The sequence below is a fragment of the Hemitrygon akajei genome, chromosome 28 (assembly GCF_048418815.1).
Source record: "Hemitrygon akajei chromosome 28, sHemAka1.3, whole genome shotgun sequence".
NCBI lineage: Eukaryota > Metazoa > Chordata > Chondrichthyes > Myliobatiformes > Dasyatidae > Hemitrygon > Hemitrygon akajei.
This window is the reverse complement of record NC_133151.1, coordinates 7,967,170-7,992,904: the sequence shown is the minus strand read 5'-3', so window position 1 is coordinate 7,992,904 and position 25,735 is coordinate 7,967,170. Positions and strand designations below refer to the sequence as shown.

General features: G+C 54.2%; 1 protein-coding gene across 14 annotated transcripts in view; it reads right to left on the bottom strand.

The window, feature by feature from the left end:
* efemp2a (EGF containing fibulin extracellular matrix protein 2a) overlaps positions 1-19,854 on the bottom strand; it is a 35,556-nt gene extending 15,702 nt beyond the window's left edge. Inside the window, exons 1-7 of one of the 14 annotated variants that reach the window (XM_073031272.1) lie at positions 18,263-18,456; positions 17,553-17,619; positions 15,751-15,807; positions 5,226-5,380; positions 4,631-4,679; positions 807-1,013; positions 372-494 (exon numbers count right to left, since the gene is read on the bottom strand). In XM_073031272.1, coding sequence (XP_072887373.1) covers positions 372-494; positions 807-1,013; positions 4,631-4,679; positions 5,226-5,306 — 460 coding nt within the window. In that variant the 5' untranslated portion in view covers positions 5,307-5,380; positions 15,751-15,807; positions 17,553-17,619; positions 18,263-18,456. Of the gene's footprint in view, positions 1-371; positions 495-806; positions 1,014-4,630; positions 4,680-5,225; positions 5,397-9,908; positions 10,009-15,750; positions 15,808-17,552; positions 18,178-18,262; positions 18,457-19,276; positions 19,484-19,769 lie in introns of those variants that run through there. The other 13 variants (XM_073031276.1, XM_073031281.1, XM_073031275.1 and 10 more) reach the window with 13 other exon arrangements.
* Between the last annotated feature and the right edge of the window lie 5,881 nt (positions 19,855-25,735).

The window sequence follows — 25,735 nt, the reverse complement described above, 5'->3', positions numbered from 1 at the left end:
TGTATACCCCGAAGGCAGGGAGGCCCTGCGTGAGTAAGACCCCACTGCTGTCTCCCGGTTGAGGTCAGCCTCACCAGCAAAAAAAAAAGATAAATTATAATTTGATTAATTCACTGGACTTCCAAACCTACACTCAGTGGCCACTTTATTAGGTACACCCACTCGTTAATGCAAATATCTAATCAGCCAATCATGTAGCAGCAACTCAGTGCGTAAAAGCACGCCAACACGGCCAAGACGCTCAGACTGAACTTCAGAATGGGGGAAGTGACTCTCTGGAATTGGTGCCAGATGGGGAGGTTCGAGTATTTCAGGAACTGTCTTCAGAGTTTACGCGAGAAGCCTGCCGGCGGGCGGGGCTTGAACCTTACCGATGCACTCGGTCCCCACCTTCTGGTAACCGTCCGGGCACCGGCAGTCGTAGCCACCGGCCGTGTTCACGCACTGCTGGCTGGGCTGGCAGCTGTGGACGTCCAGCTCGCACTCGTCCTCGTCTGCGGGGGGGGGAAGGAGGACCGGCAGTCAGGTGGCGCGGCGAGGAGGGAGAGGCGGCACGGGAGAGTGGCGGTGTCGGGGGATAGGGAGGGAGGGGCGGTGAGAATGCAGAGGGTTTGGCGACGAGGGAGAGCAGTCGTGGAGGAACACTGCACTGTCAGCGGTTCGGACGAGCGGCCCGTGACTGTTCTGACCGATAAGTGGGAGCCAAATCCCCCCTCCAACCCAAACCCCTGCGAGAGGAAGGAAGCTGGGGCAGCACAGGTTTGATGGGCCGAGCGACCTCCCCGAGCCCCCGTCCCGGCGCTCACCCACACACTGGCCCTCCTCGTCGCGGCTGTAACCCTGAGAGCACCCACTGTCGTCGGGGCCGGTCTCCCTTGAGCGCTCCGCGTCGGGCGCCACCTCCTGGGAGATGATGGAGGCTGAGGGCGGGAGGCAGAGGTAGCCGCCGTAGTGGTTGAAGCACTTCATCGCCCCCTTGCAGGCGTCCTGAATGGTTTCACACTCGTTTATATCTGAGAGAGGGGGAGGAGGGAGAGATGGGTGGGTAGATAAGGGAGGAAGAAAGGGAAGGATGGAGGGAGGGGCAGTGGGAGTGGTAGGTAGAGGGGGAGGGAGGCAGGGAGAGCGAGTGGAAGGGAGAGGGATGGGGAGTGAGTAGGAGGGGAAGAGAAGCAGGGAGAGGGGCAACGGTAGGTAAAAGGAGGGAGTGAGGGAGAAAGGAAGGGAGTGGGGCAGGAGTAGGGGAGGGGGGAAGGGAGAGGAAATAGGAGGGGGAAGAGAGGGAGGGTGCAATGGGAGTGGTAAGTAGAGTGAGGGAGGAAGAGAGTGTGTGGAGGGGAGGGGGACGGAGGAGAGGAGGGGAAGGGGGGACAGGGGGGAAGAGGGGAGGGAGCAGAAGAGAGGGAGGGAGAGGGACAGAAGGAGAAACACAGGGAGAGATTTCCATTTCTATATTGTCTTCACCAAACCTGAACAGTGGTAACAATCGCACAGTCAGTTCAGTTTGACAATGGCTCCCTCCGCACGCCCTCACACCCGTCGCGGGGCTCCCTCCACACACGCCCAAGGCGCAGGGCTCCCTCCGCACGCCCTCGCACCCGTCGCGGGGCTCCCTCCGCACGCCCTCGCACCCGTCGCGGGGCTCCCTCTGCACACGCCCGAGGTGCAGGGCTCCCTCCGCACGCCCTCACACCCGTCGCGGGGCAGCAGGGCGGCAAAGAAGGCGTTTGTGTAGGCTTGCCTTCATCAGGCAGGGCACGGAGTACAGGAGGGAACGACACAGGACCTTGGCCAGTATTGTGTCGGGCTCTGCCCCCCTCGGGGGGAGTCTGGGGAGATTCGGTCTGTCAAGATTTCTGACTGGTTTAATCGCCGGCCGCAGAGGGTCATTGACTCGGGCAGATTCCAGCACGGACACAACCACCATCGAGGACCACCATCTTCAATAGGTGGCATGCATCACTGAGGATTCTCACCGCCCAGTTCTCAGTTCTACCATCAGGGAGGGGGTACAGGAGCCTGAAGACACACACTCAATGATTTAGGAACAGCTCCTTCCCCTCTGCCATCAGGGAGGAGGTACAGGAGCCTGAAGGCACACACTCAACGATTCAGGAACAGCTTCTTCCCCTCTGCCATCAGGGAGGAGGTACAGGAGCCTGAAGGCACACACTCAACGATTCAGGAACAGCTTCTTCCCCTCTGCCATCAGGGAGGAGGTACAGGAGCCTGAAGGCACACACTCAGTGATTCAGGAACAGCTTCTTCCCCTCTGCTGTCCGATTCCTAAATGGACATTGAACCCCTGAACACCACCTCACTTTGGCAGGACTGCAGAGAAAGAGATGAGTGGATTTAAAAGGTGAGGGACAGGGAGGGAGAAACGTTAGGTGGTACTAAGAGGGGGAGCGATGAAGGAAAGAGCTGGGATGTTGATTGGTAGAAGAGATACAGGGCTGGAGAAGGGGGAGTCTGATAGGAGAGGACAGAAGGCCATGGGGGGAGGAGCACCAGAGGGAGGCCATAGGCAGGCAAGGGGATGCTGGGGGTGGTGGGGCTTTACGGGAAGTTCAAGAAATCGACGATCATGCCATCAGGTTGGAGGCTACCCAGATGGAAGATAAGGTGCTGTTCCTCCAACCTCAGTGTGGCCACATCGTGTCAGTAGACAAGACCATAGACTAACTTATCGGATTGGGAAGTGGAATTAAAATGGGTGGCCACTGGGAGATCCCGCTTGTTCTGGCAGACAAAGCGAAGCGGTCTCCTAATCTACGTCAGGTCTCACCGATATACAGGAGGCCGCACCAGCAGCACAGGTCACAGTAGCGGACTCGCAGGTGAAGTGTCGCCTCACCTGGAAGGACCGTTTAGGGCCCTGAATGGTGGTGAGGGAGGGGTAGCACTTGTTCCGCTTGCAAGGATAAGTGCCAGGAGGGAGAACGGTGGGGAGGGACGAACAGTCAAGGGAGTCGCGCGGGGAGTGATCCCTGCAGAAAGTGGGTATTGTGTTCAGCTGTGGCCGCCTCATTATAGGAGGGACGTGGAGGTTTTAGAGAGGGTGCAGAGGAGATTTACCAGGACACTGCCTGGATTAGAGAGGGTGCAGAGGAGATTTACCAGGATGCTGCCTGGATCAGAGAGGGTGCAGAGGAGATTCACCAGGATTCTGCCCGAATTAGAGAGGGTGCCGAGGAGATTAACCAGGATGCTGACTGGATTAGAGAGGGTGCAGAGGAGATTCACCCGGATTCTGCCCGAATTAGAGAGGGTGCCGAGGAGATTAACCAGGATGCTGACTGGATTAGAGAGGGTGCAGAGGAGATTCACCAGGATGCTGTCTGGATTAGAGAGGGTGCAGAGGAGATTAACCAGGATGCTGCTGGATTAGAGAGGGTGCAGAGGAGATGCACCAGGATGCTGCCTGGATTAGAGAGGGTGCTGAGGAGATTCACCAGGACACTGCCTGGATTAGAGAGGGTGCTGAGGAGATTTACCAGGATGCTGCCGGGATTAGAGAGGGTGTAGAGGAGATTCACCAGGATGCTTCCCGGATTAGAGAGGGTGTAGAGGAGATTCACCAGGATGCTGTCTGGATTAGAGAGGGTGCAGAGGAGATGCACCAGGATGCTGCCTGGATTAGAGAGGGTGCTGAGGAGATTCACCAGGACACTGCCTGGATTAGAGAGGGTGCTGAGGAGTTTCACCAGGACGCTGCCTGGATTAGAGAGGGTGCAGAGGAGATTTACCAGGACACTGCCTGGATTAGAGAGGGTGCAGAGGAGATTTACCAGGACACTGCCTGGATTAGAGAGGGTGCAGAGGAGATTTACCAGGACACTGCCTGGATTAGAGAGGGTGCAGAGGAGATTCACCAGGACGCTGCCTGGATTAGAGAGGGTGCAGAGGAGATTCACCAGGATGCTGCCTAGATTAGAGAGGGTGCAGAGGAGATTTACCAGGACACTGCCTGGATTAGAGAGGGTGCAGTGGAGATTTACCAGGACACTGCCTGGATTAGAGAGGGTGCAGAGGAGATTTACCAGGATGCTGCCTGGATTAGAGAGGGTGCAGAGGAGATGCACCAGGACACTGCCTGGATTAGAGAGGGTGCAGAGGAGATTTACCAGGACACTGCCTGGATTAGAGAGGATTCCTTGTGAGGATAGGTTGAGCGAGCTGGGGCTTTCTTTTTTGGAGGAGGATGAGGGGTGACTTGATAGAGGTGTATGATAGGAGGCATTGATCGAGTGGACGACCAGAGAATTTGTCCCAGGGCAGAAGTGGCTAAGGCAAGGGGGCATGACTTTAAGGTGTTTGGAGGAAAGTATTGGGTGGGGGGTGGGGGAATGTCAGAGGTAGGTTTTTGTACAGAGAGAAGTGGATGGGTGGAACACCCTACCAGGAGTGGTGGTAGAGCCAGATACATTAGTGGCAATTAAGAAACTCTTAGATCATCACGTGGATGTGGGAGAGAAGGGTTGGATTGATGTTGGGGTAGGTTAAATGGGGGCCGAAGGGCCTGCACGGTTCTATGTCCCTTGCACCTGTGCGTCCACGCACGTGACAATTGGACAACTTTGAGAAGCGTGTCGGGGCGTCCCGGAGCACCCCCCACCCCCGGGCTCACCTCGACAGTGTTGCTTCTGGTGGTCCCACTCGTACCCGTCGGTGCACTCCTGCGGACAGAAGCAGAGCGTCAGACTGTGTCCACGAGGGGCGTCGCTGAACTGCACCCCGGTACAACGTAGGGCGGCAGGGGCGGGGCGAGGGGTGGCAACGGGGCACCCTGATAGGTCGGGTGGTCAGTGACGGGCAGGCCGCCCGGCCAATGATCGGGGGGAGCGGCGGTGCTCTAATCCTGTCAGCCCCGCCAGGCGGGCAGGATTGGCGCTGCGGGAGAACGGCGGGCTTTCTCCGCTGTATTCGGGGCTGGGCGCCCGCTAGGTGTCTCTTGCTGTGCAGGGTGACACCGACACCCCCACACCCGTGCAGTCAGGCCGGGGGGGGGGGGGTTGGGAGAGACCCTCCTCCCCGGTGTACACGGTGCGGCGCTCCCTCCTCACCCTCCCCTCCCCTCCCGCCGTGCTCCCACCTGCGCCGGTCCCTCCTCGCTGCCCTGGCCTGGGGGGGTGGCAGGGATGAGGGTGGGCGACAAAAGGCCCAGAGTACCCCCCCCCACCCCCCCCCGCAAGCTCGCGAGACGGACAAGCGGCAGCACTCACCGTGAGGGTGACGGACTCGTCGACCTGCTGGGGCGCGGCCGCTGGCAGCAGTAGGGCAAGGAGAGGCAGGAACAGCAGCATGATGCAGGGTCCGGGCCTGAAACCAGAGGGCTCAGCTCGTCAGGCTGGGTGGCAGAACCAGGAGGCACAGGGGCCTGCGGAGACAAACGGCTGGAGTATCGTTAGTTTGCTAAGACACACCTCCCCGGCCATTTGGCCCATCCAGGCCTACCTAAAAACAGCAGCAAGCTTCTTCCTCCCATCTGTCCCAGCAATTCCCGCTAAGGGGGTGATTGGCAGTGTCCAGTTAGCCCGCTGACCCTCCACGACGTCGGGATGAGGGAGAGAGCCAGTGCACCCGGGCTGTGGGTGTGAGAGAGACCCACACAGTCACAGGGACAGCGTGTAAAGCGAGATTCATTTTCTTGCGGGCATTTACAAGATGCACAATAAAAAAATTAAAAAGTTTATGAAAAACTACACAGCAAAGCTGGACAAGTGACCCACGTACAAAAGGCAGCAGACTGGGAAAATAACAAGAAAATAAATAATACGGAGGACACGAGTTGCAGAGTCCTTGAAAGTAAGTCCGTAGGCTGCGGAGTCACAAACACAAAAGATTCTGCAGATGCTGGAAATCCAAAGCCACACACACACACACACCTACCTCAGCAGGTCAGGCAGCATCTATGGAAAAGAGTGAACAGTCGATGTTTCAGGCCGAAGGTTGCGGAGTCAGTTCAGAGTTGAAGTGAGTGAAGTTATCCACGCCGGTTCAGGAGTCTGTTGGTCGAAGGATAATAACTGTTCCTGAACCTGCTGGTGTGGGACCTGAGCCTCCTGTACCTCTTCCGCAATGGCAGCAGTGAGAAGAGAGCGTGGCCCGGATGGTGGGGGTCCTTGATGGAGGGGGCTGCTTTCTTGTGGTTTTGTCCTTGTAGTTGTGCACAATGATGGGGGAGGGCTTTCCTTGTGACAGAACGGGTTGCCTCCGACACTAAATGTTTTCATTCCTGGGGGAGACACAAACAGCCCCCAGCTCTCGGCCCGAAATGGCGACAGTTCACTCTTTTCCGTAGAGGCTGCCTGGCCTGCTGCGTTCCTCCAGCATTTTGTGTCTGTTGTTTGGATTTCCAGCGTCTGCAGATTCTCTCATTTATGATGTAAAGTTGAAGCATTCATTTCGAGAGGACTAGAATATAAAAACAAGGATGTAATGTTGAGCCTTTGTAAAGCACTGGTGAGGCCTCACTTGGAATATTGTGAGCAGTTTTTGGCCCCTCATCTTAGAAAGGATGTGCTCACACTGGAGAGGGTTCAGAGGAGGTTCATGAAAATGATTCCAGGATTGAATGGCTTGTGATATGAAGAGTGTTTGATGGCTCCAGGCCTGTACTCACTAGAATTCAGAAGAATGAGGGGTGACCTCGTTGAAACCTATCAAATGGTGAATGGTCTTGATAGAATGGATGTTTCCTATGATAGGAGAGTCAAAGACCAGAGGACACAGCCTCAGAATAGAGGGACGTCCTTTTTGAACAGAGATGAGGAGGAATTTCTTAGGCCAGCGAATGGTGAATCTGGGGAATTCATTGCCTGTGGAGGCCCAGTCTTCATTAATACTTAAGGCAGAGGTTGATATGTTCTTGACCGGTCAGGGAATGAAGGGATACGGGGAGAAGGCGGGAGACTGGGGCTGAGAGGGAAAATGGACCAGCCATGATGAAATGGCGGACCAGACTCGATGGGCCAAATGGCCTAATTCTGCTCCTATACCTTATGGTCTTAAAATCCATATTTGCTCCTCACATCTCTGATTCAGACCACGCTGTGATCATGGTATTTAGCTCTGGTCTCCCTAACCCCAGGGTGAGTACGGTGCATGGATCTGTTCTAAACATCGCTGGGCCAGACCACACTGGCAGCACCTATTGATATCAAGAGTGGGCTAACGTGCTTCTCGCTCCCACAGGAAGGGGTCAGGGAGGAAACAGCGCAGGTATGAGATGGGAAAGCTCGTGAGAAGGGCTCAATTCCCATCTCCCCCTCTATCGTCAACCTGATGCCCACCCCCCACACCTACAGAATTCCCCCTCCCACCTCTTTTAGACCAGCTGGCCTTTGCCTGTTAGTCACTCGTGCAATCTCACTCAGCACGAGGGGTTTGGCATACACTCAGATATCTAACCAGCCAATCACGTGGCAGCAAGGCAACGCATAAAAGCACGCCGACACGGGCAAGAGGCTCAGTTGCTGTTCAGACCAGACACCAGCACGGGGAAGAAATGTGAGCTAAGTGGGATGGTAGTCGGTGCCAGACGGGGTGGATCGAGTATCTCAGAAACGGCTATTTTGTGCGATTTATGATTGGGGCTTGTTTGTTCCCTGCGGCCTGCGGTAAACGAACAACACAGCACTAAACTAAACATTCCTAGACCGCTTCGACACCTTTGTGGTTTTGAGGTTTTATATCCTTGTTTATCATTCGCTTTTTTCTCCCCGTCTGCACGATTTGTTTTCGTTTTGCCCGTTGGGTGTCTGATGTCCTCTTTGAACCGGTTCCATGGTGTTTTTTTGTTTCGTGGCTGTCTGTGAGGAAGACGAGTCTCAGGGTTGTATACCACACACTATATGTACTTCGATAATAAACGTTCTTTGAACCTCCAGGGATTTCCGCGCACAACAGTCTCCGGAGTTTACAGAGAACGGTGCGAGAAACAAAAAACATCCAGTGTGCAACCGTTCTCCGGGTGAAAGCACCTTGTTAACGAGAGAGGTCAGCCGAAAACAGCCAGACTCGTTCAAGCTGACAGTAACTCCGATAACCCCCATGTTACAACAGCGGAGTGCAGAAGAGCATCTCTGAACACACACCATGTTGAGCCTTGAAGTGGATGGGCTACAGCAGCTGAAGACCATGCCGGGTTCCACTCCTGTGTCTAAATAAAGCGGTCACTCCCGTTTTCATTTGCCTTTCCCTGGGTTAATAAAGGACGGTGTATTTTAGGCACCTCCGTAAGGTCACCCATCAGCGTCCTGCAAGTTTGAAAAGAAAGTCCTAGCCTGCCTGAACTCTCCCTGTAACTCACGTTTGGCAACTCTCTTGGAGACCTTCTGGAGCCTAAAAAGTTAAGACTGGCACCCTGCTCTCAGCGCGCAGAATAGTCGGGGTGCGCGCCGATCACATTTATAGCAAAGTGAACCCCCTCCCCCCCCCCCCCGTGTGGTCAGGCTGTAGGTCCCTGTACCTACACTGCATTACACTGTTGCCAGCACCAACAACCAACACTGTCCGAGAGTGCGCTGGGGGGGGGGGGGCAGCCCACAGGCATCGCCACGCTTCCAGCACCAACATCGCACGCCCGCAACTGACTAGCCCGAACCCGTGCGTCTTTGGAACGTGGGGGGAAACCCTCAGGGCCGCAGGAAGAACGCACAAACCCCTTCGAGACAGCGGCCGGAATTGAACCCCGATCTTACGGCTGGAACCAATGAGAGGTGTTTTCACCAACACACTACGCTTATGATGACATATTTTTGCAGAGAATCGATTTTACCGAAAGAGGCATTAACTTTACTAACAGGGGTGTCATTGTAACGAGGGATGGATGTTTGATTGAAGGCACACGTTACTGACAGGAAAAGATGCATTAAGTATGTCTCTTTATACATTATTTTAGATAAGTATACTTCATTTAATGGGCTGTAGCATAATATCATTATAAAGGCAGCTTATCTTTACTAAGACAGGGCCATGCTCATTGTTTACTAAGACAGGAACAGACACGTTATCTAGGACAGATGTGTTATGAACTATAACCGAGACAAGACACGTTCCCTGTGCTTAATCAGATAAAGAAAGATACCCAACACAGCACATTCTCCAGACGCATCATTAAGAAATTGAGAGACACGCTTATGAAGACAGGTGAAGACGTGTTTTGGAAGACGAGTTATCCCAGAGGGATTACTGAGCCGGAGAGGGAAGTATTATCGTGACTAGTTCAGAGAGGCAGCAAAAGGCTGTGACTAGGGCCAGGAGGGAGCCACCTGGGCCCTCGAGACTGGCCCACTATCGAACAGGATTGTGACTGATCCATCTGTAAACTTGGCCGGGTTCCCGGATCATGTTTCACTCACCCAGAGCCTCGAAACGTCTGACCATTCAAACTTCAAAGTAAATTTATTACCAAAGTACGCACACGTCACCACATACAGCCCTGAGATTCACTTCCTTGCGGGCATTCACAGTAGAACAGACAAATACACTGGAATCAGTGAAAAGGCTCTGCACAAAGGCCGACCAACACACGCAAAGCGCCGGAGGAGCTCAGCAGGCCGGGCAGCGTCGACGGAAAAGAGTAAACAGTCGACGTTTCGGGCCGAGAACCCCCAGCAGGATTGGAGGGAGAAAAAGATGAGGAGTGGAGTTAAAAGGTGGGGGTGCGGTGAGGAGGGAGGGAGAAACAAAAAGTATGAGATGAAACCGGGGGGTGGGGGTGGTTTCAGATGGGAAGTCGATTGGTGAGAGGGATCGAAGACACATTCCCAGGAATGGTATGTGGCTGTGGAAGCCGGGGCACTGGTGCTTCCATACCAGGCCACGGTGCGACCAGTCAGGGTTCCACCGATCCTGCCCAGCTCGCTGCGGACTGCCAGCATCCTCGTTTGCCAAGAACCTACCTCACCTCTGTCTTCAGTGTGCTCCAGCACCCTGCATCCTTGCCCTTCTGAGTTCCAGAGACTCTGATTCAACAGAGTAATTATGTTGCCCTAAAAAGGACAAAGCCTCTTGTTTTTGAGCAGAGACCTGCTCTGCGTGCCAGTGACCGGGGCACCCAGCCAGCAACTGCCCCGGGGCACCCAGCCAGCAACTGCCCCGGGGCAGTGACCAGGGCACCCAGCCAGCAACTGCCAGACGAGACGCAGCAGGACAGAGGAGATGAAGTTGTACAAAGTGTCGGTGAGGCCTGGTTTTGGGGAATTGTGTGCCGTTCTGGCCCCCTGCCTCCAGGAAAGACGCCAGTAAGATCAGAAGGGCACAGAAAAAAATTGTTACTGGGGATAGAAAGGACGTTGGGGCTTTGGAGAGGGCGCCTGGTTTAGAGGGTGTGTGCCATCACGAGAGGCTGGATAAACTTGGGCTGTTTTCTCTGGAGCGTCGGAGGCTGAGGGGAGATCTGACAGAGGTTTACAAGATGATGAGAGGCAGAGATAGAGTGGACAGGGAATACCTGTTTCCCAGGGTTGAAATGTCTAATACCAGAGGGCAGCATTGAAGGTGGGGGGGGGGGGGTTGTGAGGGGCAAACTTTTTACCCAGAGAGTGGTGGATGCCTGGTATGGTGGTAGAGGCAAATACACAAGAGGCTTTTAAGAGACGTTTGGATGTGAGGAAGATAGAGAGAGGTGGACATTGTGCTGGTAAGAGGGACCAGTGCTTGGGTGTTTCTGATTTGCTGGTTCGGCACAGCATTGTGGGCTGAATGGCCTGTTCCTGTGTTGTACCGTTCTAGGTTCGAAGTCCTCTGTTCTGTTGAGGACTCGAGTTTATTGGGATAGGTTGGGACCTTACTCCCTCTCTATGAGTGGAGATTTGATAGAGGTTCAATTTCACCATTGCGTCTCAATATCACCAAGACCAAGGAGATGGTGATGGACTTTAGGAGATCTAGGCCTCATATGGAGCCAGTGATCATTAATGGAGAATGTGTGGAGCAGGTTAAGACCTACAAGTATCTGGGAGTACAGTTAGACGAGAAGCTAGACTGGACTGCCAACACAGATGCCTTGTGCAGGAAGGCACAGAGTCGACTGTACTTCCTTAGAAGGTTGGCGTCATTCAATGTCTGTAGTGAGATGCTGAAGATGTTCTATAGGTCAGTTGTGGAGAGCGCCCTCTTCTTTGTGGTGGCGTGTTGGGGAGGAAGCATTAAGAAGAGGGACGCCTCACGTCTTAATAAGCTGGTAAGGAAGGCGGGCTCTGTCGTGGGCAAGTACTGGAGAGTTTAACATCGGTAGCTGAGCGAAAGGCGCTGAGTAGGCTACGGTCAATTATGGAAAACTCTGAACATCCTCTACATAGCACCATCCAGAGACAGAGAAGCAGTTTCAGCGACAGGTTACTGTCGATGCAATGCTCCTCAGACAGGATGAAGAGGTCAATACTCCCCAATGCCATTAGGCTTTACAATTCAACCGCCAGGACTTAAGAACTTTTTAAAAGCTATTATTAATGCTTTTTGAGATAGTGATTTAGATGCATATCATATTTTTTACTGAGTTAAGTATTGTATGTAATTAGTTTTGCTACAACAAGTGTATGGGACATTGGAAAAAAGTTGAATTTCCCCATGGGGATGAATAAAGTATCTATCTATCTATTTACGAGAGGTTTGGGTAGGGACACGAATGGGAGGGGTGCGGTCCTGGCGCAGGCTGATGCAACTGGGCGGATCAATAGTTTGACACGGACTAGATGGGCCGAGGGGCCAGTTCCTGTGTACGACTCTCTCCCTCAGGATCTCATCATTCAACCAAGTCCCCTCTCACTCTTCTAAACTCAGAGAATACAGGTAGGGTCTGCCCACCCTCGTGGGACGGTCCACCTGTTCCCTTACTTCCACTGCACTAACGACCCTCCTCGAGTGAGGAGGCCAGTGCTGAGCACGGTCCCCCGGATATGCTCGCCCAGTGCCCTGTACAGCTGAACCGCGACCTCCCTAACCGTGTACTCAGTTCTCCCCACAGAACACGGGAGCATTCTATCAGCTCCCCTGGCTACTTGGGTGGACCCACAGGCTGGTGTGAAACTCCCAGATCCCAGAGGTCTGCTATCTCGAGACGCTGGGATCCATGTTTCCTGCTGAAATTCCTGATTTCCTACAGCGCCAGATCGCTGCCCACTCACCAAACCTATCAATATCCCCCCCCCCCTTAAAGTTCCTTCACAACTTAATCTGAGGCAGGGGTTCTCAACCTTTATTTATGCCACGGACCCCTTACCATTAACCGAGGGGACCCCGATCTAACATAGAAAGACGTAAAGACAAAGTAACATATAAAAACTTCTCATTAGAAGATTGACGCAAACGACGCAGCAGGCATATTTCGGTATTTTGATGCAGGTGTGACAAATACAGCTAATCTTTATCTTTCCTCTCTACCCCCGCTATCGGGGAGGAGGTACAGGGGCACAAAGGCCCACACTTAATTCAGGCTCCCTACGCTCCGCCGTCAGATCTCCGACTGATCCGTCGACCCGGAGTCAGAACCGCCGACCTACGTTGTGGAATTTGTCACTCTGAGGCCACAGTGCAGTGCAGAGGCATCGGAAAATGGCAGGAGGTTACAGATAAATAAACGGTGCAGAAGAGGAATGGGGGCTAGTGTTCGCAGGCCGGTTGGAAATCTGATGGTGGAGGGGAAGAAGCTGTTCCCGAAACATTCAGTGCATGTCTTCAGGCTCCTGCACCTCCTCTTCGACGGTTGTAACAAGAAGGATAAGGTTATCTAGGGTTGGTTTATGTACACACAGGGAGAGACATGGTTTTAACTAAAGAGGGGTGGAAAATAGAACAGTACAGGCCTTTCAGCCCACAATGTTGTGCTGTCCCTTTAACCTACTCCAAGATGTCTAACCCTTCCCTCCCACATAGCCCTCCAGTTTTCTATCATCCAAGAGTCTCTTAAATGTTGTTAATGCACTTGGCTCTTTGTTCCAACATCCTCCCTATACTTTCCTCCAATCGACTTTACGACCCTCCTGTCCACTCTGTCGTTGCCTCTTCATTTTGCCTGCTTGCGTCACACACCGAGGTGCCCTCTACAGTTCCCCGATGAGGTAACCGCAGCCTTTGGCCAGGAGCAGACGTCGCCGGGAGCTGCCAGACCTTCATAGAGTGTTCCGAGCCTTGACCACCGCACTGTCTGGTGGTGGGCAGGTCCCTGCCCAACTCCCAACTTCCAGCTCGACTCCTCTTGCCTGCCCAGTATCCAGCGAGAGGCTCCATCTGCTTCCTCCCCCATCCCGTGAGCTGCTCGGTTCTTGCTCTTTTCAGCAAAGCCCAGCGTAGACCCCCAATACCGTCCGCTTCGCCGGGGTGCGCATCCCGTCTTCGGTGAGCTACGGTACCCCGTCTGGTGGAAGTGCGGTCTGCACGTCATCTCCCTCCCCACGTCAACCCTCATTCCCATGATTTGGCAGTCTTCCCTCATCCTCCTCTTCTGCAAAGAGAAAAGCCCTCGCTCACTCAACCTATCCCAAGACACGCTCTCTAATCCAAGCAGCATCCTGGTAAATCTCCTCTACCTCTCGAAAGAAAAGCCCTCGCTCACTCAACCTATCCCAAGACACGCTCTCTAATCCAAGCAGCATCCTGGTAAGTCTCCTCTACCTCTCAAAAGAAAAGCCCTCGCTCACTCAACCTATCCCAAGACACGCTCTCTAATCCAAGCAGGACCCAGATCCCCTCCCCCCCAACCTTCTCATTCTCGCACCTTTCCCCCTTCCTTCCCAGTCTCCACCCGAAACGTCGACTGTTTCTTCCCCTCCATAGGTGCTGCCTGACCAGCCGAGGTCCTCCAGCATCTTGTACCTGTGTTAACTCGTCGCCTTTACCAAGAGAAGGGTTATCGGTATCTGGACAAGGTGCAGCATTACCTCTACCCGAACAGTAACCTATACAAATACAGGGCCGGGTGTTATCTAGTCAGGGGCATCTTTGTGAGTGCGTGATCTTTTCTTTTACCAGGGCCAGGGACGAGGAGTTGGACAAACTCGGGTCGTTTTCTCTGCAGCACTGGGGGCTGAGGGGAGATCGGATAAAGGTTTATAGGAGGAGACGGGCAATATCTTTTGCCCCAGGTTGAAATGCCTAATAACCAAAGGTGTTAAGGTGAGAGGGGGCATTCAAAGGAGGTGTGAGGGGCAAGTTTATTCTTTTACACAGGGGGTAGGGGGTGCCTGGAGTGTGCTCCCTGGTAGAACGCAGAAACATTAGGGACTTTTAAGAGATGTTTAGTTCAGCACGGGGATGTGAGGGATATAATTATAGTCATAATAAGCACTTTACTGATCCCAAGTGGGAAATTCTTTAGTTACAGGAGCAACATTTAAAAACACACTTAGCAGTGTGCAAACTAATAACAAAGTACGAATAATAATATAGACAATAATAATTTGCAATATTTTTTCTTATTATTGATACATCGCTTAGCTTTGTGAATCAGTTATTTGCTGATTTAATTCTTCATTGTACATAATGACATATCGACTTAATGTATCTTTTTTTGATCTTCAATAATAATTAATACAAAAGATTTTAAAATGATTACTTTGCAATACTGTGCATTAATAATGAAACAAGAGATCATTGTACTATGATGTGTGCTCTCCTGTCACACAGAGATGAACTGTTGTATATGCCAATTGCATTTGAACCATAGAACACTACGGCACAGCACAGGCCCTTCAGCCCTCCATGTTGTGCCGACCCATTTAATCCTTAAAAAAAGTACTAAACCCACACTACCCCATAACCCTCCATTTTTCTTTCATCCATGTGCCTGTCCAAGAGGCTCTTAAATACCCCTAATGTTTTAGCCTCCACCACCATCCCTGGCAAGTCATTCCAGGCACTCACAATCCTCTGTGTAAAAAAACTTACCCCTGCTGTCTCCCGTAAACTTCCCTCCCTTAATTTTGTACATATGCCCTCTGGTGTTTGCTATTGGTGCCCTGGGAAACAGGTACTAACTATCCACCCTATCTATGCCTCTCATAATCTTGTAGACCTCTATCAAGTCCCCTCTCATTCTTCTACGCTCCAACGAGAAAAGTCCCAGCTCTGCTAACCTTGCTTCATATGACTTGTTCTCCAAACCAGGCAACGTCCTGGTAAATCTCCTCTGCACCCTCCCCATAGCTTCCACATCCTCCCTGTAATGAGGTGACCAGAACTGAACACAATTCAATTGTTTGGTCGGAAAAGTTTTCTGTAACGATCCTTGTGGCAGTGGAGCAGAGTGAGTCTGTTTGGAAAGGTGCCCTGTTGTTTATTCAGTCGGTCACAGAGAGGATGTGCCTGATTGTTCATAACAGATAACGGTTTGGCCACTAAAAGAGTCTGGGTTACAGCAAAGGAAGGATATGGACATTATGTAGGCACAGGGAATTGGTTTTGTTGGCCATTTGATCAGCAGATACTGTAGGCTGAAGATCTCTGTTTCTATCCTGTTTTCTACGCCAATAGTACAGATTGATCAAGGCAGGCAGAAAGTTGACTTGAAATATAAGGTGGTGGCTATATTTACAGAGAGACCTTCAGAGACTGGTTATTAGGGACCGACGAGATGTCACCTTTCTGGGTTAAAACATTGAGAGGCATTATATTTACTTGGCCATGTTACTCTTTGCGAAGAGAGACATCTTAAAATAGCATTGCTTGGCGAGGCCGGAGGCCAAATTTACCAAAGTGTCTTTGCCCTTTATCGTCATTCTAACAGCAGCCAAAACAAACAGTTACCTCGGTCAGATGCGGCAGACACAAGATGCTGGAGGGACTCGGCAGGCCGGGCAGCATCTGCGGAAAAGAGTAAACAGTCGCTGTTTTCAGGCCGGGAGGGGAGGATGAAACACACGGTGGTAGGTGATGGGTGAAACTGGGAGAGGGGGTGAAGTAAAGAGTCGAGCTGGTGAAAGGGCTGGAGGAGGGAGAATCTGATGGGAGAGGACAGAAGATCATGGAAGAAAGGGAAGGGGGGGAGCACCAGAGGAAAATAGGAAAGGAGGGAATGGTGAAGGGGGGGGTTGGAGAAATCGATGTTCAGGCCATCGGGTTGGAGGTTGGATCATATAAGGTGTTGCTCCTCCAACCTGAGTGTGGCCTCATCGTGACAGTAGAGGAGGCCAGATATCCATATTATTAGACCATAAGACAGAGGAGCAGAAGTCGGCCATTCGGCCCATCGAGTCTGCTCCGCCATTTCATCATTAGCTGATCCAATCTCCCATTTAGTCCCACTCCCCCGCCTTCTCACCATAAACTTTGATGCCCTGACTGCTCAGATACCTATCAATCTCTGCCTTAAATACACCCAATGACTTGGCCTCCACTGCCGCCCACGGCAACAAATTCCATAGATTCACCACCCTCTGGCTAAAAACAATTTCTTCGCATCTCTGTTCTGAATGGGCGCCCTGCAATCCTCAAGTCATGTCCTCTCGTACTAGACTCCCCCACCATGGGAAACAACTTTGCCACATCCACTCTGTCCATGCCTTTCAACATTCAAATTGTTTCTATGAGGTTCCCCCCCCCCCCCTTGTTCTTCTAAACTCCAAGGAGTACAGTCCAAGAGCGGTCAAACGTTCCTCATACGTTAACCCTCTCATTCCCGGAATCATTCTAGTGAATCTTCTTTGAACCCTCTCCAATGTCAGCACATCCTTTCTTAAATAAGGAGCCCAAAACTGCACACAGTACTCCAAGTGAGGTCTTACCAGTGCCTTATAGAGCCTCAACATCACATCCCTGCTCCTATACTCTATTCCTCTCGATATAAATGCCAGCATCGCATTCGCCTTCTTCACCACCGACTCAGCCTGGAGGTTAGGGTATCCTGCACGAGGACTCCCAAGTCCCGTTGCATCTCAGAACTTTGAATTCTCTCCCCTGTCTGCCCGTTCACTTCTTCTACCAAAGTGCGTGACCGTACATTTTCCGACATTGTATTGTTACGGGAGACCCGTTAGACGCAACAGCACAACGCACGGGGGCAGGATTAGGCCACTCGGCCCATCGAGTCCGCTCCGCCATCCCGTCATGGCGGATTTACTACCCCTCTCAACCCCATTCCCCTGCCTTCTCCCCACAATCTTTGATGCCCCTGGTAGTTTCAGAAGCCATCAAAATACCCAAAGACTTGGCCTCATTCCCCGAGGCTGTTCACAAACAGCTGCACCTTATCATTACTAAAGAGGGCTTTGGGCTAGGATTAAAAGGAAGGAAGTTATTTTTAACCCGGAAAGTAAAACAACTCTGGGAACACTTGGAGCGGTGACTGCGTTTGGGCTCCTGGTTAACGTCAATGAACTGCCTGTGGATACTCCCCCAGCAATATTTACTTGGGAAGTGAGCAAGGTACTTAAACGTTAGTAAAGCCCTTTGAAGTGCGCTGTGACGGAGAGCAGATTTCTGCTGCCTGCCCTGCGTGTTAAAGAGGACTCGCTTTCTTGCCCGGTGCCCCCTCCCCGAAGCTGCCTACCCCTCAGCGAATCCACCCCCCCCACCCCACCCGGCAGAGAGAGACTCCGCAGTTCACTCACCGGCCGGCGGTTGCGGACTGAGGAGGCCGCTCGCTGTTTCCTGGATTTCTTCCCAGCGAGGATTTAGCTGAGTGAGAGGAGTTGATTCATTTGGGGTGTTTGGAAGAGTCTGGACTCTCTCTCTCTCTCTCTCTCGCTACTCAGATTTCACTCTGTGTCTCTCTTGCCGCTGCCTCTCCCTCGCTCTCTGACCCGGTTCCTTCCCGTATCCCTGTACCCTTTCTCCGCTCTCTCATTCCTTCCTCTCCCCCCGGGCGGCTCTGCAGCTCCGAATTCCAGCGCGTTTGCCAAACAGCTCCAACTATGCCACCACCCCACCTGGCTCCGCAGTAATAACAGATGTCAAACAGAAAGCCTTAACACTTTGGTGCCCTGGAGCAGGGTGGGAAGTCAAACTCAACTGTTTGTTCAGCTGGAAGAGAACACACACATACACACACACAACTTGATACCCCCACCACCACCCCCTGCATCTCCTGGAGACATTATACCCAACAAACAAACGGCATCACAGAGGGCGGGACGGCACACTATCCAGCGGCAGGCGTCTAACGCTTTACGGCGCTCGGGGTTCAACTCCCGAGGAGTGTCTGCGTTCTGGGTTACTGAGCTGTGGCTGCGCTATTTTGGCGACGGAAGGCTGGCGACAATTGCCCCCTCACCCCCCCCCCCCCCCACCCCGGGGCTGATCGCCGACGCAAACGACGCACTTCACCGTAGCTCCCGATGTTTCGAAGCGCGCCGGACAAATAAAACGATGGACAGACAAAGTTTCAGATCGGTTTGTTGGGAAGGGACGTCCGGGCGCACCGAGGTTCCAAGTAATCTCTGATCGGACTGCCCGTAGGCGGGAGGGTGGCCGTGAGGAAGGGGCCGGCCGGGAGTAACTTCCTGCCTTCCACAGGACTCGGGGTGGGTGATGGCGGATCCAAGGGCCTTTCGGCCCCGGAGAGACACGGGGGGGTGGTTTGGAATCCCTGCTCTTTAAAGAATTGAAGCGAATCGGTAGCTTCCACACACCAGCCCCCTCTGACCATCCTGGTCAGTGACTTTTAACCCACAGGAATGATCTCTGACCCGGGGCAGTGGGAATCCCTCCCAACGGAGACCCGGTTCAATTCGGATTGAGAGAATGAGAAAGAGAGCGGGAGAGAGAGAGAGCGCGGAAGGATGAGAGAGGACGAGAAACAGAGAGGGGATGGAGAAAGAGGGATGGAGAGGGAGGAGGGATGAGAGAGGGGTGGAGAGAGGGGATGACGGGGCAGATGAGAGAGAGGCGGGATGGCGAGAGAGGGGAGGAGGGGAGGAGAGAGGTAGATGTGGGGCGGGAGAGATGGGGAGGGGATGGATGCAGAAAGAGAGGGGAGGGAGGGAGGGCGAGTGAGGGGCAAAGAGAAAAAAGATACTCTCGAGTGCTCCAGTTTCGTCCCACATCCCGTGACCTGCAGATTATGAGCGGTGGTGAGAATCCAGAGGGAAAGGAGAACTTGCTACCCCCTCCCCCCGGTACAATACCCTTGTACCCTTGGGGTGGGGGTACAAAATGGGATTCAGAATCCCATGTAGCTCGAAACAGACAGGGAAATGTGCCGTTTGCATTAACAACCTACACACCCGAGGGCCGGGCTGGGGGCAGCCCGCCAGTGTGGCCGCTCATCCCGGTGCCAATATAGCAAGCCCACCCACCAGAAGCAAAAAGAAACCCTCTCCCCACCCTCCTTTACCGGGACTGGAAACGAGGAGAAGACAACTTGCCCCGTCTGTCCGTCCCCGCAGACGCTGCTCGACGCGCTGAGTTCCTGCGGTGGACTGCGTGCTGCTGACGAGAGGGGTATTGGTGCTGTTGTGGACGGAGCAGAAGGCCGCCCTTCGGTTACAACGGGGGCATTGGCAGGGTGCGGAGCTGGGCTGATGGAGTTCAATTCAATTGAATTGACTTTAATTCCTTCATATCCATGAGGAAAATCTTGTACGTTATGTCTCCGCCTAAATGTGGAATGTGCAATCACAGTAATTTATAATAAATATAACAGTCAGTGTAATATAGAGTACACTCAAATCAGCCTGAGTTTAATCGGTCTGACGGCCTGGTGGAAGGAGCTGACCCGGAGCCTGTTTTTACGCTGCGGCACCGTTTCCCGGATGGGAGCAGCTGGAACAGTTTGTGGTTGGGGGTGACTCGGGTCCCCAATGATCCTTCGGGCCCTTTTTACACGCCTGTCTCCGTAAATGTCCTGAATAGTGGGAAGTTTACATCTACAGATGCGCTGGGCTGTCCGCACCCCTCTCTGCAGAGTCCTGCGATTGAGGAGGAGGGGGGAGGTACAGTTCCCACACCAGGCAGTGATGCAGTGTGGGGTCCGCCTCCATAGGCCCCTCAGAGTTCAAGGGGCGAGGTGAGGCTGGAGCACCGCGTTCGGCTCTGGCCGCCTCGTTTCTGGAAGGGTGTGGAAGCTTTGGAGAGGGCGCGGAGGAGGTTTAGCAGGGTGCTGCTCGGACGAGGGGCTGGGTCAGCTGGGAGGAAGAGGGGTGACTTGGTAGAGGAATAGATGAAGAGAGGCACGGGTGGGCAGCAAAGCCAATACCAGAACAAAGTGTCCTGGTCTCAGCCTTCCTGAAAGCGACGCACCACCCTCGTCCCACACCCGGAGCGAGATCGCCTAAAAGTAGGCGGGCTGTTGCGGGAAGAATTGCACCCCCCCCCCCCCACACACACACACCCCTCAGCGCCACAGAGCACAGAAACCGGCCCTTCAGCCCATTGAGTCCATGCTGACCCATCAAACACCGACTCGCAACCCATCCCATTCCGCATTGCCCACTCACTGTGCAAACTGCCCCCCCCCCCCACACTCACACGCCAGAGGTTGGGGTCGAACCCGGGTCTCTAGGGCGGTGGGGGCAGCGCCATTTCAGCTCCCTCTCTCAGGGTGGACTTTCCATTCTGAGCGCCCATCTGCTTTGCCCGTGGGCACGGTGCAGAGAATATGGCGAACGTGCGTGTGTGTTCGCGTCTCTCTGTCGGTCAGGGTCGGGGCGGGGGGGGCTGGTGGGGCAGGGCAGGGGTGGCAGGAGGGCTGTAAACCTGGAGCAGGAGGGTTAGAGGGGGCGTGCTGCCTCCCTCGGTCAGGGTCGGGGCGGGGGGCTGGTGGGGCAGGGCAGGGGTGGCAGGAGGGCTGTAAACCTGGAGCAGGAGGGTTAGAGGGGGCGTGCTGCCTCCCTCGGTCAGGGTCGGGGCGGGGGGCTGGTGGGGCAGGGCAGGGGTGGCAGGAGGGCTGTAAACCTGGAGCAGGAGGGTTAGAGGGGGCGTGCTGCCTCTCTCGGTCAGGGTCGGGGCGGGGGGCTGGTGGGGCAGGGCAGGGGTGGCAGGAGGGCTGTAAACCTGGAGCAGGAGGGTTAGAGGGGGCGTGCTGCCTCCCTCGGTCAGGGTCGGGGCGGGGGGCTGGTGGGGCAGGGCAGGGGTGGCAGGAGGGCTGTAAACCTGGAGCAGGAGGGTTAGAGGGGGCGTGCTGCCTCCCTCGGTCAGGGTCGGGGCGGGGGGCTGGTGGGGCAGGGCAGGGGTGGCAGGAGGGCTGTAAACCTGGAGCAGGAGGGTTAGAGGGGGCGTGCTGCCTCCCTCGGTCAGGGTCGAGCAGGGATGTCGCGTCCTAGCGGTCTAGACACGCGAGCCCGGGCAGGACGATACGGAGAGCGGGCTCCCCCTCTCCACACATCCGATAACCCAAAGGAACGGCAGAGACCGATACAGTTTGGCACCAGGAGTTGCCAGTCGGCTTCGAACTGAACGTCGGACTGCCTCAGGGGCTCCAGCTCCGGATTTATCCCTCGGGGTTCACTCCCGGAGCCTCCCCCGTGAGCGGGTACGCCCGCAAGGCAGCGGGGGTTTGAGATCGGAGTTTTCCTTCGGTCTGCTGACCACCCGTGTCTGGCGGTGACTGTGAGACAGGGCAGCGTGTGTGTGGACGGAGGGGAGAGACTCCACGCCCTACCCTCGCCTGGCCGCTCGGAAGCAGCCCCCTCCGCCCCGAAGCAGAGTTATTCAAAACCCCCCTCCGCCCCAGAGTTATTTAAAGCCCTGCTCCCGGGTGAGGCGTGCAGCCAGGCACATACACATCGGCCGCCCTCTCCGTGCTGGATTGCGGAGTTCAGCCACCCCTCTGCACGGCGAGGAACCGCAGACAAGGCAGGGTCCGGAGACACCCGCCCAGGCGCCGACTCAAACCCCAGCAAGGGGCAGCTTGCACGCGTTGAGTCAAACCTCAACCCCCGGAGGGGGCTCGGCTGCGGAGCGGAGTCTGATTAGCACGGTTACAGGGAGAATGGGGTCCAGCGGAATAATGAAACAGACCTGAATGAGTGCTGGAACAGACTCGATGGGCTGAACGGCCTAAATCTGCTCCCATGTCTCACGGACGTTGAGCGAAAGGTTCACTTGGAAGTCTCCCGGTGTATTCCTGACCCAGAGCCTCACACGGAATGGCTTTGAGGGACGGAATGATTAATTCCTCCCTCCATTATACAGCCACACAGCGGTCCCGTTTCCCTGCCTTCATCCCATATCCCTCACCCATCCAAATACCCACCTCGACCGCTTCCTCTCTCGCGAATCTTTCCCCCCTCACTTTTACCCTGCTCTGGAGAAAAGACTGCGGCTGGTCACCTCATCAGGCACGGGAAGCAGAATTCGGCCATTCGGCCCATTGAGTCTGCCCCTCCATTCTATCGCGGCCCGTGTTTGGAAATGCCTCAATCTCATTGACGCAACACACTGGAAATGCTGGTAGAACACAGCAGGCCAGGCAGCATCTACAGGGAGAAGCACTGTCGACGTTTCGGGCCGAGACCCTTTGTCAGGACTAACCGAAAGGAGAGATAGTAAGAGATTTGAAAGGAGGGGGAAATCCGAAATGATAGGAGAAGACGGGAGGGGGTGGGGATGAAGCTAAGAGCTGGAAAGGTGATCGGCAAAAGGTATACAGTGCTGGAGAAGGGAAAGGATCATGGGACGGGAGGCCGAGGGAGAAAGAAAGGGGGAGGGGAGCACCAGAGGGAGATGAGAACAGGCAAAGAGTGATGGGCAGAGAGAAAGAAATAAAAGGGGAGGGGGTAAAAAACTAAATATATCAGGGATGGGTAAGAAGGGGAGGAGGGGCATTAACGGAAGTCAGAGAAGTCAATGTTCATGCCATCAGGTTGGAGGCTACCCAGCCGGTATATAAGGTGTTGTTCCTCCAACCTGAGTGTGGCTTCATCTTGACTGTAGTGGAGGCCATGGATAGACATATCAGATTGGGAATGGGACGTGGAATTAAAATGTGTGGCCACTGGGTGATCCTGCTTTCTCTGGCGGACCGAGCGTAGGTGTTCCACGAAACGGTCTCCCAGTCTGCGTCGGGTCTCACCAATATATAAAAGGCCACACCGGGAGCACTGGACACAGTACACCACACCAGCCGACTCACAGGTGAAGTGTTGCCTCACCTGGAAGGACTGTCTGGGGCCCTGAATGGTGGTGAGGGAGGAAGTGTAAGGGCAGGTGTAGCACTTGTTCCACTTACACGGATAAGTGCCAGGAGGGAGATCGGTGGGAAGGGATGGGGAGAACCAATGGACAAGGGAGTCACGTAGGGAGCGATCCCTGCGGAAAGCAGAAAGAGGGAGGAAGAGAGGGAAAGATGTGCCTGGTGGTGGGATCCCGTTGGAGGTGGCGGAAATTACGGAGAATTATACGTTGGACATCTCATTAATCTGCCTTTTCTCTGCAACGGTTACAGGGATGGAATGGTGGAGCAGACGCAATGGACCAAATGGCCTAATTCTGCCCCTTTATCTCATGCCCCTCTACACAGACTCACCACCCTCTGGCAAAAACAATTGCTCCTCATCTCTGTCACAAAGGGACTTCCTTTGATTCCCAGACTGTGCCCACTGTCCTACCGACTGAAACGTCCCCTTCGCGCCCACTCTATCCAGGCCTTTCAGTACCTAGAAGGTTCCATTGAAATTTCCCCCGCTTTCACCCTCAGTCCCTGCCCAGGGCCATCCAACGTTAACCCTTTCACTCCTGGGACCGCTCTCCGTGCCCTCTCCAGGGCCCACAGTTGTTGTGGCATTTTCTTGTCCGAAAATGCCCCCGCTCCCCACCTCTCATCCTGCATCTTTTATTGCTGCTGTTTCACATACTTACACGGCTGCTGGCTTTATTATAACAGTATCAGTGACAATAGCTGTCTTATATAAATGTGCACCTTCCACTCTATGTCAATCTGTCAACCTTCAGGCCACGCCACTCAGGGACTTGTGTCGATATTACCTTTGTGACTGTGTGCGCTGTGTCCTGCGCCTTGGCCCCAGAGGAACCACGTTTCATTTAGCTCTATACACGAGCTCGGCTGAACGGCTATAAACTTGAACTAGAACCTCTGGTACAAAGCAACACATACAAAAAATACAGGGGGAACTCAGCAGATCGGGCAGCATCTACGGTGGGGGATAAACAGTCAACATTTTGGGCCGAGACCCTGCATCAGGACTGAGAAGGAAGGGGGAAGGTGTCAGAATAAAAAGGTGTTGGAGGGGGGGGGAGGAAGGAGGCTAACTGGAAGGTGATAGGTGAAGGAGAGGTGGGTGGGAAAGGTCAAGGGCTGGAGAGGAAGGAATCTGATAGGGGAGGAGAGTGGACCAGAGGAGAAAGGGAAGGATGGGGGGGACCTGGGGGGAGTGATAGGCAGATGAGAAGAGGTTAAAAGCCTGAGTAGGAAAGGGGGAGGGAGAGGAATTTTTTTTTTACCGGAAGGAGAAATTGATATTCGCGCCATCAGGTTGGATGGTACCCTGACGGAATACAAGGTGTTGTTCCTCTACCCTGAGGGTGGCTTCATGTCCGAACGGGAATGGGAATTGGAACTAAAATGTTTAGCCACCGTCACTAAATCCCCACCGTGCCTCCGGCCAGACCGTGACCACAGTTGGCTTTGTCACCTGACTCTCTCCACCACTGGAGCACACTGCTTCCCCATTGGTCGACGAACCCGTACATCATCAGCGTGGCCACCTACGGACTGCCAATCAGAATTTGTGGACAGATCCGGGAGGCGGGCATCTTCAGTGGACAACTGCCTTCGGCGGGCAATGGCCGATACCTTGCGTCTGCATCGGTGAAGACGGCGGTGGTGTCACAGTTGGGCCACTGGTCAGTAAACCACGAAAGCAGAGGCCGCGGTTGGAGCAGTTTAATTAAATAATGCTGGGATCTTGAGAAAAACCTATTCCAATAGAATTACCTTAACAAAGATGCAAATATTTCACGTTACGACAGTTGGGGTTATGGAAATCCCCCCGTATAGAATCCACAAATCACTGCCAGAAAATCTGGTACGCAAAATAAAACTTCTCTCTTAGGAAATTTAAGACAACACAAAATTTATTCTTTTCCATCGCGCGTATCTGGACGCACACACAACTAACCCGACTTTGCGTTACGGATAAAAGGCAATAACTCTAGAACACAGTCTTCAACTGGGGGGAGATGTAGACCTCATGGTGGGAGGGTCAGGGGAGATGGGGCGGGGGAGTGGAGGGGGATGGGGTGGGGGAGTGGAGGGAGATGGGGCGGTGGGAGTGGAGGGAGATGGGGTGGGGGAGTGGAGGGAGATGGGGTGGGGGAGTGGAGGGAGATGGGGTGGGGGAGTGGAGGGAGATGGGGCGGTGGGAGTGGAGGGAGATGGGGTGGGGGAGTGGAGGGAGATGGGGCGGGGAGGGAGATGGGGTGGGGGAGTGGAGGGGGATGGAGTGGGGAGGGAGATGGGGTGGGGGAGTGGAGGGGGATGGAGTGGGGAGGGAGATGGAGTGGGGAGGGAGATGGGGTGGGGGAGTGGAGGGGGATGGAGTGGGGAGGGAGATGGGGTGGGGGAGTGGAGGGGGATGGAGTGGGGAGGGAGATGGGGTGGGGGAGTGGAGGAAGATGGGGTGGGAGAGTGGAGGGGATGGGGCGGTGGGAGTGGAGGGGGATGGGGCGGGGGAGTGGAGGGGGATGGAGTGGGGAGGGAGATGGGGTGGAGGAGTGGAGGAAGATGGGGTGGGAGAGTGGAGGGGATGGGTGGGGGGAGTGGAGAGAGATGGGGCAGGGGAGTGGAGGGAGACAGGGCGGGGGAGTGGCGGGAGATGGGGTGGGGGGATTGGAG